General features: G+C 49.0%; 1 protein-coding gene across 1 annotated transcript in view; it reads left to right on the top strand.

The window, feature by feature from the left end:
• Window positions 1-18,688, top strand: part of GLT1D1 (glycosyltransferase 1 domain containing 1) — a 499,139-nt gene that overhangs the window by 147,053 nt on the left and 333,398 nt on the right. Inside the window, exon 3 of the mRNA XM_086942676.1 lies at window positions 11,764-11,869. Within this exon, the coding sequence (XP_086798802.1) occupies window positions 11,764-11,869 (106 nt within the window). The remainder of the gene's footprint in view (window positions 1-11,763; window positions 11,870-18,688) is intronic.

Raw genomic sequence — 18,688 nt, 5'->3', positions numbered from 1 at the left:
TAAATCATACCCCAGTGGTTAGGGGTTGGCTTTACTGATAACAAAGATATATCTGCCCAAACAAACTCTTTTTAGCAACATTAGAATAATGAAAGACTGGGGAAGTTCTGACTATATTACAACACACAAAAAAGCAAAGTTCTAACTATATCATTCTGGTTTGCATGCAGCTCTTTGCTGACAGTTCATAGGTCACTGCCCTGTGATAGTATTGTAACTGAACTGCAAGTTATCAAAGCATCTCTGTGACAAAGGCAGTAACCCACCGAGCTAGCCACATAAAATACAGTCATTTCAAAACTACTAACAGACCAAGGATTATCAGGATCATTAATCGCCAGTTATCTGGACATTTTTATTGTTATCTTACATCCGTGGCAGAGCCGCCTTGATACTGATAAACACTGTTTAAAAAAAGCATACAGGAAGTATGTGTCTTGCTGGGCCTTCCCGGATGAATTTAAAAAGATGGGCAAATAGCCAGACATTCTCTCACCTGCTCAGTTCTTTGTCACAGCCCCATCTGATAAGCAGCTGCCGGGCCAGGAAAGGGGAATCCAGAGAAACAAACTTTTTTTTCTCCGTCATGGAATAGAAAAGGAAATATCCACACAGAAGAACGGTTAAGGTTACCCGGTGCCAAAGAGAGGATTTGTCCCCTTCGCCATGGCCATATTGTACCTGCAAGAGTGGGCGGGGACACAGCCCACCTTTCTAAAAGGAGATGCGTGATTAGGGTGCCTGTGAGAGAGAGCCCAGGCCCAATCAATCAACTCCCAGAACAGGAAGAAAAACAACATTCAGAGGAACGTTTTAAATGAAAGTGACCATTTACTACTGGCCTTCGTGTCATCACTGCCAGGGCTCATATTTGGGTGGGCCAGGCTCATGTTTGGGTGGGCCTGGCCAGGCCTACCCGGTCCACACGCTAGAACCGGGCCTGGAGTCACGATTTATCTCAAGCTTTACAGAATAGCCTAACGTTCAAACGTCATTTATAGGTGCTTGAATTTGTCGCTGCCCGCAAGGAGGGTGACTAGTGGCTCATAAGTTGTATGTTGACTCTACTCCTGTGATGATGGTGAGGTGGCTATCTTACTAGTTGAAGACCAGGGTTCTTTTACGTATTTGCTTTTAGTTGTTTTTTCATGTTTTGCCTCAGTTTGTGGCTTAAGAAGTTTACGTACTGCGAAGACGTTGTCAAAGCGTGTGTGTTTGCGTTTCGAGTGCTGCCCGTACGATGGCTGTTCACTAAGTGCTACCTGCAGGATACAGGTGCAGTTCTGCTTTGCAGTCTTTTCATGCTATCTGTCAAAGCACTATAGATTAGCATTTTGTCCTGTTAAGTAGCAGTTAAACCCATTGTTATTGGAGCACTAGTCTATTACTGTTGCACCTTTCGGCTGTTCTATTAGTCTGGGGTGATACTTTCATAGTTCGAGTCATGGATGTAATCAAATCAGATGTGGATTCTGAGGGAAGGATGCAACTGATGTCTGGTTGAGGAAGGAGGGGTATATACCCTTCAGAGCCAGGAATGTCAGCACCATACACCCAGTTTCCTTTCAGTACAGGAAGCTTCTTGACTTTTAGATTTGAATAAAGACATGTTTCCTTCTCTTCTCTCCAGGTGACATCAGTGGCTGACCTCTGTAGTAGTCCACTTAGTTTATACAACCAATGGACTGACCTATTTATATCCAATCTTGTTGGCACTCATTTTCCGGTTTAATAAGTATAGAAAGCTGAGCCTTCTCTGCTGGGATTCAACTTCTGGCCAGTTTGGGCACATTCTCTCTCTCTCTCTCTCTCTCTCTATCTGTCTCTCTCTCTCTCTCTCGCTCTCTCTCGCTCTCTCTCTCTCTCCTCCTCCCCGCTCTCTCTCTCTCTCACCTCCTCGCTCTCTCTCTCTCTCTCCTTCCTCCTAGCGCTCTCCTCTCTCTCCTCCTAGCGCTCTCCTCTCTCTTTCTTTCGCTCTCTCTCTTTCGCTCGCTCTCTCTTTCGCTCTCTCTCTGCCTCTCTCTCTTTCTGTCTCTTTCTCTATGCCACTCTCTTTCTCTCCCCTTCTCTTCTCTCTCTCTTTCCTTCTTTTCCCGTCTCGCTCCCACTCTATCTCTCACTCTTTCCTCCCCATTTCTCTGCCACTCTCTCTTCCTCGCTCTCTCTCTCTCTCTCTCTCTCTCTCTCTCTCTCATCTTGTCTCTCTCTCTCATTCTCCTGTCTCTCTCTCATTCTCTCTCATCCTCTTCTCCCTTCTCTCTCTCCTCTACGCTTTCTTTTTCTTTCGTTCTCTCTGTGAGAAGGTGGCCTGATATGCAGTGGTCACTATTCTAGTGCCCACTATGTATCAGTCCAGCAACCCTTATTGATGATTGGTTGTAAGTCAACCTTATAGACCAGCTATCCTAGTAGCATGGATACGAGCAGTCTAAGGCTAAAGACTCGAGAGGGCGTGTTAAGCCAGCTGTTTACCACACATATACCCCTTGAATACCCAGTGAAAGGACACCACACCAGTGTTATGAAAATAAACAGTTATTTATTTAAAGATCACAACAGCCCTGTACTCTTTATGAGGACAGGGTACTAAGCACAAACCAAAACTCTTACAAAAATACTTAAGTTAGCACAGTATATACAAATGCCCGAGGGGCACGGAAAACCATATACTCTGAAAGTGGAATGCGAAATTACTAGCAGGTAAGTACAGTACTAATAGCTTTTGGAATCGCTAGGACTTGACTAGGGAATCGTTAGATTACTTCTAGGAGGCCTAGGGGACTCGGGTGCAGTGTGTGCACTCTCACGCGAGATGCGGACAAAAGTCTATGGTAGCTAGAAATTGAAAAGTTAGTGTTCTCGGGCGAACCCGACCTGGTAGGGAGAAAACGAAAGTGGATCCTGACCCTTAGATAGTGAGGCTATGCTGGGGCACCGAAATGCCGAAGTTACCTAGCCCAGGGGCTGCAGCTGCATAGGTCTGAAAAGACGTCGGGAATCCTCGTAGACGGACCAGGAGCCGGAAGAAAAGATGCTGGCCGGTGACCAGTGAAGAAAGTTCAGTCGGATCCAAGCCTGGATCTTGAAGATAGATGACACCTGAAAGCAGAGGGGACCAAGTTCGAGACTACTAGCCAGTAGTCAGTGGGCACCAGGAGGGCACCGGATGGTAGCCACCTCGACAAGGTGAGTGGGTGACGCTGTGCTCGGAGATCTCACGGACCAGGAGGCGTTGTCGGCGACCAGGATGGAGGATCGAGCTGTCCCACGAAGATAGAAGCTGTCGGCGTCGCTGGACCCAGGATTGGGCAACAAAGCCTTGGCAAATTCAAGCCCACGCGGTGGACCTAAAATGGCGTCTGGAGTGGACCAGGAGGGTCCGGGGTGCCTCTCTTGAAAAAGGAAGCAAGGGCCAGCCTGGAGCAACCAGACCAGCAGAAGAGATGTCGTCGGGCGTCGTTCAGAAGGCCACAAGCCAGCCGGCTAGTAGCCAAACAACGCGGTGCACAGCAAACAGCAGAAGGGCCCCACGCAGATCGTGGAGATGCAGGGAGGCTGACCTTTGGTGCTGGAGCTGCGCAGGGTCGGGGCTTCTCGGACCCCAAAGCACTCACCAGTGGAGGACACGGTGGGCTTGCAGTAAAGATGTCGTGTAGTCTTGGCGATCGTCGGTCCCTCGAGGTCTCGTCACACTCACGGTTCTCAGCTTTGCTGTAGAGGTGAGTAGAGGTCAGAGGTGCCAGGGAAGCCGGGTCTCGTCGAGCTGGGTCGTCGGATTCGTGAAGAAGGACTTGCAGCAGACCGCAGTGTTCTTTAGGATGGTGCCCGCTTGATGCAGGGTGACTACTCCTTAGCCACAAGGGAGAATCTTGAGGAAGAAATCTTGAAGTCCTTTCGAAGAAAGTCGTGTCTTGATTCCAAAGATGATCTAATTTGAACAGGGGGCCCGCTCCCATCTTTATACTAAAAAAGGGGGCTGACCCGGTGACTAGGTCCTGCCTATGGGTGGGACTAGGAGGGGGGTGGTTACACCCCTCTGCCATGCCGGACTTCCCCAGGACAGGGGCTGGTGTGCCCCTGGAACTGGTTCAGACCGGCCTATGCGTAGTGAGCACCGGGGTGCCACTCAGCAGTCACCTTCCTGAAAAGCCCTGCCTACCCAGGATACACAAAACCATGTCTGGGACGGTGCTAGCACCGCCCCTGACAGGAAACCCTTTGTCCAGGCTCCCCTTGCTGGGAGGACTCCCAGCTGCAGGGGGTCAGACTCGTGTCTGTGGTGGCAGCATCCATTTTGTGGAGCTGAGGCTTTGCTTAACTTTAACCGGGGTTCACAGTTACATACATGTCGTGTCCCTCTAGAAGGGTGGAATGCTAACCCCGTCGCCAGAATTGGCTAGGGGTTAGTATTCCAATTCGTATGACACCTTACTCGACATGTTTTGATAAAGCAATACCAAAGTTAGCATTTAACCGCGAGGATTATAATGCACTTAAGAGTATATGGTATGCGATATCATGGAACAGCTATTAGGACTTGGTTCCGCAAGCTGCAGACAGGCTCAGCTCATGCCAGAGCACCATCTCACACGATTCCAAGCACTCTGCCTTCAGGATTGTCAAGGCCTGCCATAGGAGTGACTGATAGGAATCTGTGTGTCCATTTTAGGGTTAGGTATAGGTATACTACACCTACAGAAAAGGGTGATTACACGACTTTGCCCCAGCTGTCATGCAGCCAGTTGTGTCAAATTTAGGAGGCCAGCCAGGGGTGGCATAATACATGCTGCAGCCCCTGGCAGCCCTGGGTACACCCATGCCCTGAGTTACAGGGTCTGATAGGGTGGCCCAGTACCAATTGGAAATGCACCTAGGGTACATGGAATCCATTTTAAAGAGAGAGCAGTAGGCCTGGGGTCCTGATTGGCAGGATCCCAGGTCAACTATGTCAAAAACCAGCTAAAACACAGGGCAAAAAGTTGGGGGCAACCATAGTCAGGAGGTACCTTCCTACACAACCCCCCCCCCCAAACGAAAGGAGATAAGGCTATCCTTGTCCAGGTAAGCCTCTATTACCTAAGTGGCCATATAAGGAAGGACCAGCTCTGGCTTGGTTTCCCCCTGTGTCATGGTCCACTAAGCAACCCCTTACCCTAAGGGTATCTGAGGGTCTCCACCATAGGGAATCTCTGTCTCTGGTGTGTCTTGGGAAAGTAAAAGGCTGATGTTGGGATGGAGTACTGAAGTGAGGCTCCTCTACCTTTGGGCTCAACTTCCTCCAATCACCATCCATCATGTGTGCCTTTCTTTCTTTAGCTGAGATGCACTGAGCTCTCAGGGTCAGCCTCTGGCTACCTAAAGCTGGAGGCTGAGTCCCTCTGTTTGGCTTACTGGAGGGACAGGTCAGGTCTGGGGTTTTTAGGCCCCATGTTTGGCTGTGCCCAACAGTGTCCAGCTGTGGGAGGTCCCTAACTACTTTTAAGGGGGATCCCTCAGGAGTCTGTTTTATTTTCACTTGGCTAGGTTTACCAGCTTCAGTGATCCTAATCTGCTGATTAAGGGGTTCTTTTGGACAGGGGGCCCTTTGGGGTCCACCACTGGCCTCCCTGACCTCCACAGCCCTGGGCTGACGGAGGCAGGGTAGAGAGGTGCAGGTTACCTGCTCCAGACTGGGTCCCACCTGGGAAGGGTCCACTGCCATCAGGGGCTCTGCCAGGCTAGGCCTGACTACCTCTGGGGCAGTTCCTTTAACAGGGGTAGAGTCAGTTCCCTGAGGAGGCTGGCTCACACCTAGTGTCTGGGAGGGGGAAGACTCTTCTTCCTCCTCAATGCTCTCTGTTTGAGTGGAGTGATCCATTGTTTCAGGCTTCACAACCTCACTATTTGTTTGAGTAGAGGCTGAGACCATTTCAACCTTGCCAACCTTTTCAGGAGGGCACTCAGTTTGTGTTTGGGCTGTGACTGTCACAGCCCTCCTATCCTGTTCTGGAAAGTCTGTCTGAGCCTGGGCAGTGGCTACCACTGCTCTTCCAACCTTTTCAGGAAGGAATGGTGCTTGGACTGGGGCTGTAGCTATTACTGCCCCACTAACCTGTCTGGATAGGCCTATCATTCTGGAGTGAGTTTCTTGTTCCACCTCAGCCCATGCTGAGAGTTCCAGGTCATTCCCCAGTAAGCAATCTACAGGTAGGTTATCTGTCACTGCCACTCTCATGGGCCCTGTGACATTACCCCAGCTGAGCTTGACTACTGCCATGGGATGCCTTCTCTTCACTCCATGAATGTCTGTCACCTGATAAGTAAAACCAGGGGACAGTTGAGCAGAGGGGACCAGATGGTCAATCACCATGGTGATGCTGGCCCCTGTGTCTCTGAATGCCTCAACTTTCTGACCATTCACTAAGACCTCTTGTCTATACTTTCCCAACAGGTGGGGTCCAGTAGTGAAGTTGGCAAACCCCATGCCAGTCTCACAGACAAGAGTGTGGTCAGGGAACCTGGCTAGGCCATAGTCCTCCTGATTGCCCAGAGTAATGCCCACCACATTCTTGGGGGCACTCCCACCACCTGGGGGATTACCACTAGTGGTAACAGGAGGTTTAGGAGTATTACCTGGGGGTATATTTCCCTTATTACCATTTTTAGGGCAACTGGCATCACTTTTGTAATGACCCACCTGTTTACAGGTATGGCAATAAGGTTTCTTCTGTTCTGAAGGAGTGTTCTGGGACCCACCACCCTTGTTGGAGTTTTGGGGCCCTTGGGAAGTCTTCTCTGTGGATTTATCCCCACCCTTCTCTTGAGGCTTGGTTGATTCCTTTTTCTGGTCACCACCCTGGTTTTTAGGCCTGACCCTGGTTCTGACCCATTTGTCTGCCCTCTTACCCAATTCCTGTGGAGAGGTCAGATCAGAGTCTACCAGGTGCTGTTGTAATAACTGGTTCTGACAATTATTTAAGATTTGCTCCCTCATAATTAGATTGTACAATCCTTTAAAATCAGTAACCTTACTACCCAGTAGCCAGCCTTCAAAAGCCTTAGTGGCACAATCAACGAAGTCAGTCCAATCTTGAGACTGAGTTTTCTGGGTGTCTCTGAACAGCATCCTGTATTGTTCAGTGGTTAAACCAAACCCATCAACCAGTGTATTCTTCAAGATTTGGTAATTGTTAGCATCCTCCACCCTTGTGGTGAGGAGCTTATCTCTACCTTTACCATCAAAGGAGAGCCACAAGATAGCTGCCCACTGACTTTGGGGAACACCCTGCACAGTGCAGGCCCTCTCCAAAGCAGTAATCCATTTGTGGATGTCATCCCCTTCTTTAAAGGGGGGCACTATCTTATTCAGGTGCTTTGTATCAAAACTCCTTTCCCTATTGCTAGGTTTATTGCTGCCACCAGTGGGCTCTAGCCCACATAATTCTTGCTCTCTAGCAAGGGCAAGTCTCTCTTTGGCCAGGGCAAGTTCTTCCCTTTCAATCCTCAGTTTGACTGCCCTTTCTTCAGCTTCATACACTCTCCTCTTAGGGGAAGACATCCCTCTGTGAGAAGAGTTGAGAGAGCCATTGGTTCGAAAGGATCTGTTAGAGCCTCTTGATAGAGACCTAACTCGTCCATTCCCAATGTTAAGCTGACCTGAGAGTGGGCCCAGGGGTCCCCCAGTACCAAGCTCATGTCTGCTTAAGTTGGACCTGGTTAGTCTACTGACTTCTACCTGTCCCTTATCTGCCTCATCCCCTGACAACTGGTCCTCATCCTCATCCTCAGCATCATCTGCTTGTTCCTGGCTATCAAAGGGTCCCTGTAAGGAGGGCATATTCCCATCTGGATTAGAAGGGTCTGGGTTACCAGCCCTCCTGGCATCATAAGTCTCTAAGAGACCAATCAGAAAGGAAGTTGTGGGGTTAGACCCCTGTTTTAGTTTCCTGAGGGTACACACTTGTCTCATCTCATGGAAGCTAAGAGCAGCATATTTAGAAGTGACCTGTGGAGGGTCCACTGACACAAGGGGATACTCAGAGTTTCCTCCTTTGTCTGACATACTGTTTCTAGTGTGGTGTAAGTGATGCACCTACCTACACTATGTGTTACCTACTGATCCCTTGCTAAGAGTTGCAGCCAAGGTGTGCTAAGCCTTGAGGAGCTACAACAGCTGGTTCAGTAGAACTCAGAGTATTCTAAGCTTAGTTATATGTACCTGAAGTACTTATGTGATCTTTCAACAAGATATTCTTAGGATACGTGTGGTAAAACAACAGCAAGCTCAAATCCCAACCGCTGCTCACCAATGTGAGAAGGTGGCCTGATATGCAGTGGTCACTATTCTAGTGCCCACTATGTATCAGTCCAGCAACCCTTATTGATGATTGGTTGTAAGTCAACCTTATAGACCAGCTATCCTAGTAGCATGGATACGAGCAGTCTAAGGCTAAAGACTCGAGAGGGCGTGTTAAGCCAGCTGTTTACCACACATATACCCCTTGAATACCCAGTGAAAGGACACCACACCAGTGTTATGAAAATAAACAGTTATTTATTTAAAGATCACAACAGCCCTGTACTCTTTATGAGGACAGGGTACTAAGCACAAACCAAAACTCTTACAAAAATACTTAAGTTAGCACAGTATATACAAATGCCCGAGGGGCACGGAAAACCATATACTCTGAAAGTGGAATGCGAAATTACTAGCAGGTAAGTACAGTACTAATAGCTTTTGGAATCGCTAGGACTTGACTAGGGAATCGTTAGATTACTTCTAGGAGGCCTAGGGGACTCGGGTGCAGTGTGTGCACTCTCACGCGAGATGCGGACAAAAGTCTATGGTAGCTAGAAATTGAAAAGTTAGTGTTCTCGGGCGAACCCGACCTGGTAGGGAGAAAACGAAAGTGGATCCTGACCCTTAGATAGTGAGGCTATGCTGGGGCACCGAAATGCCGAAGTTACCTAGCCCAGGGGCTGCAGCTGCATAGGTCTGAAAAGACGTCGGGAATCCTCGTAGACGGACCAGGAGCCGGAAGAAAAGATGCTGGCCGGTGACCAGTGAAGAAAGTTCAGTCGGATCCAAGCCTGGATCTTGAAGATAGATGACACCTGAAAGCAGAGGGGACCAAGTTCGAGACTACTAGCCAGTAGTCAGTGGGCACCAGGAGGGCACCGGATGGTAGCCACCTCGACAAGGTGAGTGGGTGACGCTGTGCTCGGAGATCTCACGGACCAGGAGGCGTTGTCGGCGACCAGGATGGAGGATCGAGCTGTCCCACGAAGATAGAAGCTGTCGGCGTCGCTGGACCCAGGATTGGGCAACAAAGCCTTGGCAAATTCAAGCCCACGCGGTGGACCTAAAATGGCGTCTGGAGTGGACCAGGAGGGTCCGGGGTGCCTCTCTTGAAAAAGGAAGCAAGGGCCAGCCTGGAGCAACCAGACCAGCAGAAGAGATGTCGTCGGGCGTCGTTCAGAAGGCCACAAGCCAGCCGGCTAGTAGCCAAACAACGCGGTGCACAGCAAACAGCAGAAGGGCCCCACGCAGATCGTGGAGATGCAGGGAGGCTGACCTTTGGTGCTGGAGCTGCGCAGGGTCGGGGCTTCTCGGACCCCAAAGCACTCACCAGTGGAGGACACGGTGGGCTTGCAGTAAAGATGTCGTGTAGTCTTGGCGATCGTCGGTCCCTCGAGGTCTCGTCACACTCACGGTTCTCAGCTTTGCTGTAGAGGTGAGTAGAGGTCAGAGGTGCCAGGGAAGCCGGGTCTCGTCGAGCTGGGTCGTCGGATTCGTGAAGAAGGACTTGCAGCAGACCGCAGTGTTCTTTAGGATGGTGCCCGCTTGATGCAGGGTGACTACTCCTTAGCCACAAGGGAGAATCTTGAGGAAGAAATCTTGAAGTCCTTTCGAAGAAAGTCGTGTCTTGATTCCAAAGATGATCTAATTTGAACAGGGGGCCCGCTCCCATCTTTATACTAAAAAAGGGGGCTGACCCGGTGACTAGGTCCTGCCTATGGGTGGGACTAGGAGGGGGGTGGTTACACCCCTCTGCCATGCCGGACTTCCCCAGGACAGGGGCTGGTGTGCCCCTGGAACTGGTTCAGACCGGCCTATGCGTAGTGAGCACCGGGGTGCCACTCAGCAGTCACCTTCCTGAAAAGCCCTGCCTACCCAGGATACACAAAACCATGTCTGGGACGGTGCTAGCACCGCCCCTGACAGGAAACCCTTTGTCCAGGCTCCCCTTGCTGGGAGGACTCCCAGCTGCAGGGGGTCAGACTCGTGTCTGTGGTGGCAGCATCCATTTTGTGGAGCTGAGGCTTTGCTTAACTTTAACCGGGGTTCACAGTTACATACATGTCGTGTCCCTCTAGAAGGGTGGAATGCTAACCCCGTCGCCAGAATTGGCGAGGGGTTAGTATTCCAATTCGTATGACACCTTACTCGACATGTTTTGATAAAGCAATACCAAAGTTAGCATTTAACCGCGAGGATTATAATGCACTTAAGAGTATATGGTATGCGATATCATGGAACAGCTATTAGGACTTGGTTCCGCAAGCTGCAGACAGGCTCAGCTCATGCCAGAGCACCATCTCACACGATTCCAAGCACTCTGCCTTCAGGATTGTCAAGGCCTGCCATAGGAGTGACTGATAGGAATCTGTGTGTCCATTTTAGGGTTAGGTATAGGTATACTACACCTACAGCAAAGGGTGATTACACGACTTTGCCCCAGCTGTCATGCAGCCAGTTGTGTCAAATTTAGGAGGCCAGCCAGGGGTGGCATAATACATGCTGCAGCCCCTGGCAGCCCTGGGTACACCCATGCCCTGAGTTACAGGGTCTGATAGGGTGGCCCAGTACCAATTGGAAATGCACCTAGGGTACATGGAATCCATTTTAAAGAGAGAGCAGTAGGCCTGGGGTCCTGATTGGCAGGATCCCAGGTCAACTATGTCAAAAACCAGCTAAAACACAGGGCAAAAAGTTGGGGGCAACCATAGTCAGGAGGTACCTTCCTACACTCTCTCTCTCCCCTCTTCTATCTCTCTCTATTTTTTCACTCTCTCGTTTTCTTTCTCTTTCTCTCCTATCTTCTCTCTACTGTCTCTCTCTCTCTCTCTCTCTCTCTTTCTCTCTCTCTCTCTCTCGTTCTTTCCTCTTATCTCTCCCCCCTCTTCTGCCTCTCTCTCTCTCTTTTTCTTTCTCTCTCCCCTACCGCCTCTCTCTCCTTCTCTTCTCTTTCTATCTCTCTCTCCTCTCTGACTCTCGCTCCCCTCTTCTGTCTCTATCTCTTTTTCTTTCTCTCTCTCCTTCTCGCTTTTTCGTTCTCTTTCTCTCTCCCCTCTACTGTCTCTGTCTCTCCCCTCTTTCTCTTCTTCTCTCTCTCTCTCTCTCTCTTTCTCTTCTCCTCTCTCTCTCTCCTTCTCTCTACCCTCTACTCTCTCTCTCTCTCCTTCTCTGCTCCTCTGTCTCTCTCTCCACTTTGTCCTGCATTCATGTTCTCAGCCTTGCACTTCGTTAGGTGTCTTACACGTGAATCTTCCCAGCAGTTTGCTTTGCCCCCCTTCCCACCCCCCCACCGCCTCGAGCCTCTCTCTAGGGGCACGTGAGTGATTCCAGTCCTTAGACCCCCACCTCTTCCGAGTGGCAGAAGCTCCCTGAGTTTGGTCGCTTTGTTGACCGTCTTCTTTTAGTTCCCACTTCCAGTCACAGATTAGACCTGCCCAGATCCATGACTGAAGGTGACCCTGGTGTGATCTGATTTCTCGATCTAGGTTCTGGGATCCCGTTTGGAGCCGTGTTTGGTGGAACTGACATTAATGAAGATATTAAAAATGAGGAGAAGTTCCGGGTGATGGGGGCCGTGCTGGAGGTGGCCAGGTAAGGGATGTCTGTGTCTCTCTTCATGTGTGTGCTTGTGAGTGTGGTGCCGGGAGCTCTTAGCTGAGTGTGATCCGTGGTATAAGTGGGGGGCGGGGGGGACTGTGCGGAGAATCAGAGTGCGGGAATAACCCGTGGATTGGGTCAGTGGGCGGAGCCAGAGCTGTGGCAGAAAGAGCAAATATCCCAATTTTTAGTATGTTTCTCATTTCACCAACCGGTTACAGCTTATTACGTTATTTAATTTAACCAATGGATACACATGTTTATTTAAGGTTTAATATGAGTTATTGACATTAAAATACATTCACAAAGTGGGATATGTTTCCAATCACAGAATGTCCTAAATATCCTTAAAAGTGGAATCACAAGCCATTTCTCTCCGAGCTGTGCAGTTACTGTCATCAGCACTTCTCCCTTTTTCCACAAGAGCACTTCAAACATGAATTGCTTATAGCTCAAACGGATCAAAATTTACTAAAAATGTGACTTGTGTTTCTGCAAAGTGGACAGCCGTTTGCAAAGGTTGACTGGTCGCATTTCTCACTGCTGCAGTTGTATGTTCCACTGGCACTAATAAGGAAATATCTTTGCAGAAACTGTTAGCATGGGTAAAAATGTCAAAATAATAAAGTATCAGAAAATTTACTGCACCACTATTAACAGTGTACGGTGTCAGAGCACTTTACATCGCACATATTACACAGAGGCAATCAATCGTACGTGTTTAAATCACTGTCTAGAAAATGTTACATAAGACAAAGGACTACAAGGTGTAGGAGTCACATGACAACCATACTATTAGACAGTATAGCTTAATATTGTTTGATCCGGAGAAACAAAAACTCAGAATTTAAAACGTAATACCATGGTTGGGGGTTTTCCTTAATAATCAGAATTGATTTCTACCCAAATGAACCCTTTTGTGCAACATTGGGATAATCAAATACTGGGGGGAAAAACCATAAGGCTCTAATTTATACCTTGCAGTTTGCATGCAGCTCTTAAATGACAGTTAATAACTCACTGTTCTATGTTAGGATTTTAACTTAATAACTGTAAGTAACAATAGAGTCTCTATGAGAAAATCAGTAACCTACTGACCTATTTACACTATATGCACTTAGTGATTTACATGGTACCTGTTCTTTGTAGCAGGCACATTAATTAAAGGCCCTGGATAAGGTGGTCCCTTGGACTCAAAAAGCCTCGGCACACGGATCAAGGTCAACCCCTTGGTACAATGAGGATCTGCGCGCAGCTAAGGCCAAATATAAGGTCCTAGAACGCCAGTGGCGGAAAGACTATGATTCTGCCCACAAAGAATCCTATAGGAGTAGCCTGAGGGCGTACCATAGCCTGATTAGAAAGGCGATAAGGGATCATATCAAAGAGAGGATTGAACTCTCTGATAACTCATCCAAAGAGCTCTTCCTAATCTACAAGGAGTTAACATCTCCTACGGCGACTATGACCGAAGACCCTCCTTCCAGCAAGATTTGTGAAGACATTGCTGACCACTTTGTGAGTAAAGTGGAGAAGATCTATGAATCTTTTCAGCAGAGCCCTACAGCAGTCATCTCGGCTAGGGTGACCTGCTATGAACCTATGAATAATGGTGATCTCAGGGAATTCAAGGTCCCTCCGCGGGAGGAATTGATAAAAATTATCTCGGATATCCATTCCGGATCTCCCATGGATGTTGTCCCTGCTAAGATCCTCAGAAGTCATCTACCTCTTCTGAGTGACCACATAGGCAATCTGGCCACTCTGTCTTTTCAAGAAAGTCTGGTGCCTGAGGAATGGAAACTGGCTCAGGTTGTTCCCATAACAAAAATGGCCAATCTGAGTATGACTCAGTTGGATAATCTTCATCTTATTTCCCTCCTGCCTTTTTGCGCCAAAGTAGTGGAGAAATTGGTTAACAATCAACTGATTAGCTTTGTGGAGGATAACCATCTTTTTCATTCCTCCCAATCGGGTTTTAGGGCGAAGCACTCTACTGAGACCACCCTCCTTTTCTCCACAGAATTGCTCCGTCGCAAAGTTGATGATGGACATACTGCCGCTGTGACATTACTTGATTTAAGTGCGGCTTTTGATACCGTATCACACTCGGGCTCCTTGCACGCTTGAATGAGATGGGGATAGCCGGCCAAGCCTATGAATGGATGAGCTCCTTCTTAGCTGATAGGAAATTCCAAGTCCACTGCCCCCCGTATAAATCGAAACCCAGGTCTCTTAGACAAGGGGTTCCGCAGGGCTCTATATTGAGCCCTACGTTGTTTAATCTCCTCAGCCAACTCCAACGACATCACCCCCTCTCAAGCCCTTTGCGACTCCCTAGCTTCATTCTTCCACGACAAAATCGCAGACATCCACAACAGCTTCGACAACCAACCCGGAGACCAACCCACCCAACCTTCTGTCGTACCTTCACCCCCCTCGAACATCCTCAACGACTGGAACCCAATCTCCACCGAGGACACCATCCGCCTGATGAACTCCATCCACTCAGGATCCCCCACAGACCCTTGCCCTCACCACATCTTCAACAAAGCAGACTCCATCATAGCACCACACCTCCGAGACGTCATCAACTGTTCCCTCAACTCCGCCACCTTCCCGGAAAGCTGGAAACACGCAGAACTCAGCGCCCTACTGAAAAAACCCACAGCTGACCCCACCGAACTCAAAAACTACCGCCCCATCTCGCTCCTTCCATTCCCGGCCAAAGTCATCGAGAAAGCTATCAACAACCAGCTCGCCGCCTTCCTCGAAACCAACAAATCTCTCGACTCCTCACAGTCCGGCTTCCGAGCCAAACACAGCACTGAGACCGCCCTCATCGCAGCAACAGACGACATCCGAACTCTACTGGACAATGGAGACACAGTCGCCCTCATCCTTCTTGACCTCTCTGCAGCCTTCGACACAGTCTGCCATAGCACCCTATTACAACGCCTCAGAAACATCGGAATCCAAGGAAAAGCACTGGAATGGATCACCTCGTTCCTCACCGGAAGGACTCAGAGAGTCCGCCTCCCACCATTCAAATCAGAGGCCACTGAAGTCATTTGCGGCGTGCCACAAGGATCTTCACTTAGCCCCACCCTCTTCAACGTATACATGAGCCCCCTCGCGACCATCGCACGCCAACACAACCTCAACATCATCTCCTATGCTGATGACACCCAACTGATCCTCTCACTCACCAATGACCCGAACACCGCTAAAACCAACCTACATGAAGGAATGAAAAAAGTAGCCGAGTGGATGAAGCACAGCCGTCTGAAACTGAACTCAGATAAAACAGAAGTCCTTATCTTAGGTACCTCCCCCTCCGCCTGGGACGACTCTTGGTGGCCAGAGGCCCTTGGAAAAGCACCCATCCCGACAGACCACACACGGAACCTGGGCGTCATCCTGGACTCCTCACTCTCAATGAACAGACAAGTCAACGCCGTTTCATCATCTTGCTTCAACATTCTTCGCATGCTCAAAAAAACATTTCGTTGGATCCCAACCGAAACTAGAAAAACGGTCACCCACGCACTGGTCATGAGCCGCCTGGACTACGGAAACACCCTATACGCCGGTACCACCGCAAAACTCCAGAAAAAACTCCAACGCATCCAGAACGCTTCAGCCAGACTCATACTAGACATCCCGCATAAAGACCACATTTCCGGTCACCTGAAAAACCTCCACTGGCTCCCCATCAATAAGAGGATTACATTCCGCCTCCTAACCCACGCACACAAAGCACTTTACGAACTTGGACCCGAATGCCTCAACACACGACTTTCCTTCTACACCCCATCCCGCCATCTACGATCCTCCAACCAAGCCTTTGCTACTGTACCTCGCATCAACAAAACCACCATGGGAGGAAGATCCTTCTCCTACCTAGCAGCTAAAACCTGGAACTCACTTCCCACTCACCTTCGACTCACTCAGAACCACCTAGCATTCAGAAAGCAACTTAAAACTTGGATATTTGACAAATAATTCCCCCCCCCCTTCTTCAAGCGCCTTGAGACCCTATGGGTATGTAGCGCGCTATATAAATTATTTGACTTGACTTGACTTGACTATGGAGATCCTTGCAAGGCTGGTTGAATCTTATGGGGTGGATATTGTCTCATATGCGTATGATACCCAACTGGTGATTACTCTATCTCATAATCCAGTTGTGGCAGCTGAGAACTTCTCCGCCTGTCTTGTGGCACTGGCTGGCTGGATGAAGAACAATTGTCTCCGCCTCAATGGTAACAAGACGGAACTTCTGGTAATCGGTCCGTCTCCCTCCATCTGGACTTCAGGTTGGTGGCCAGCTGACTTGGGTTGTATGCCCATTCCCTCAGATACGGTTAAAAATCTGGGCGTACTTCTGGATTCTAACCTTTCTTACTCCCAACATGTGGGGATTGTAGCCGGGAAATGCTATGGCACACTAAGGGTCCTCCGTAAGATCTTAGATCTTCTCCCCATTAAAGCCAGGAAAACACTAGTGCATGCCTTAGTCACTTCCCATCTCGATTATGGGAACTCACTGCTCTGTGGCCTTAGTAAAAAGGGCCTGACCCAACTCCAATGTGTCCAGAATGCGGCAGCCAGGTTGGTTTTGAAACTAACTAGGAATTCATCTGGGAAGCGTGCTCTTCAAATCTTGCACTGGCTTCCCATGCAGGAACGCATTCGGTTTAAAACCTTGTGCATCACCCACCGCATCGCACATGGCCGTGGCCCTACTTACCTCCAGAGCATGATGACCCTATATTGCCCCAAAAGGCTGTTGAGATCTATGGGCAGCATGCAACTGGTGGTCCCTCGTATCAGAAGAGCACGGATGGGAGGTCGGTCCTTTAGATTCCTAGCAAGCAAATATTGGAATGAACTTCCAATTGAACTTCGGATGGAACCTTCTGAATCGTGTTTTAGGCTGAAATTGAAGACCCATTTGTTCCCCAAGGTTTAGTTGCATTAGGTTCCTTTTGTTCTATCCGCCCCTCTATGGTGGGCCCGCTCTGGAGTTCTGACGGAATGCATTCACAGCGCGGGGACGCACTGTTCTTCTGTGTAATCATGCGCTTAATAAATGTTTTTATTATTACTATTATTATTAACCCTCTGTGCTTCCTTTCCATGAGTCAAAACTTCCACTAGACAAAACACCATCTCTCTCTACTAAGAACATTAATCACTGGAGTTATCATGACATTTTTATTGTTTCTGAAAATTGTTGGAGGCCAGGAAGGAGGCAGCAAGGGCTTTTGAAACCATATTATACTTGAAAACACAACGCCCCACCTGAAGTCAGCACCCCGTGCAGTCACATCGCCCTAGAGCCTCCCTGCTCAAGGGTCCTGTGACCTCTGTGACAGAGTCACTGTCACTGTTGGTGTGCTGCTTCATAGGCCGGCCCGCAAGACTGGTGGTGAACTTCAGAATAAATTGTGACGGACAGGCCTTCAAGGTTAACCCACACTTGCCACCGCTAGGGTCCACCTGCTGGTGCTAAGACACCAGGGCTTTTAAGATATTGCAGGCCTTTTAAGGTCTAGTATGGGAATGTGCTCCCTCAGGAGAGTGGTCTGGTGGACTCGCCATGAAGGCTGAACCTGCTTCCCCAGTTCCAAATTCAGCAGCTCTGACCATAGTGCCACATCCTCTTCCTCACTTCACACCATACTGCCCCACTGAGAGAAACTTGCACTGAACTAACCCACTATAAACACCTGGATGTGACTCAATTCAAATTAGGCACTAGATGCTGCCTAAAAAGAAATGAACAACAGCCTAGAAAAAGCAAACACTCATGGGGAATGCAAGATTAAGTAAAGCGTGTGAAATGTTAGCAGGAACATGGTTACCTTTTTCCTTTTACACTCATTATTCAGAAATCAATGAGTGTTTTTGCCTGGAAAGTTAAGGCCCTGATTACAGGGCCCAAAAGGGACCCATTTCAATGCCCATTGCTTATATCCTTACAAAACGTAAGAAGTCTGGATTAAAAAGACCACATTGGTCACACAGTCGCTCTACACATTTTGTTTTCCAATTCACCGATCAAGCAGGTATTTCAGTACCTCCAGGAATGGTGCACTTTCCCACCTATGGAAAGCAATGTTGTTCAAAGAGGTACGAGAAAACAAAAGTAGCGCTTCACTGGCAAACCCTGTACAGTGGCGGCGCTAATGTGTTTAGGTGTGATTAAATCAATCTGGCCACCTTGCAGCCACTCTGTCCTGCTTTAGTTAGTTTGTTAGTTATTTTTCATATTTTGAATGTTTTAATTCTCTCCACCCCGAGGCTGCACTTAGAAATTGAAAAACATAATAAAAAGATGAGGGTTACCAGCAAAAGTGTTTATCTGTTTTGGATCCATTTCACAGGGGAGCAATTAAACGAAAGGAGGAAGGAGAGGGTAAAACCCATTTCTCGAAGTCTCGGTTTTCACTAAGGGCCATATGTAGGTAGCTAAATACCAGCCAGTAACGGCAGAAAATCGGTAATCTTCCCGTTACCGACCGGTATTTGGTTTTTTCTAATGTAGGAGGCAGTTTTTAACACCTTCGCTGCGGCGGCTATTCCGCCACAGCGCTAAGGGGGCAGGGGGGCCACGTGGCGCTCACACGCTGGTGACGGAACCGCTCCGTCACCAGCCTCGGGTGAGCTGTGCTGATGACGGAGCGGTTCCGTCATGGCCCCGCCCGCTCAATAGAACGCCCAGCGCAGGTGCGGAATCCGCGCCGCGCAGGCGTGTCGGGTGGACCACGATGGAACCGCTCCGTCATCAGCACAGCACCACCGCGG

This window comes from Lissotriton vulgaris, chromosome 11 (genome assembly GCF_964263255.1).
Source record: "Lissotriton vulgaris chromosome 11, aLisVul1.2, whole genome shotgun sequence".
In the NCBI taxonomy this organism is placed as follows: domain Eukaryota; kingdom Metazoa; phylum Chordata; class Amphibia; order Caudata; family Salamandridae; genus Lissotriton; species Lissotriton vulgaris.
This window is presented reverse-complemented; position numbering and strand designations above follow the sequence as displayed.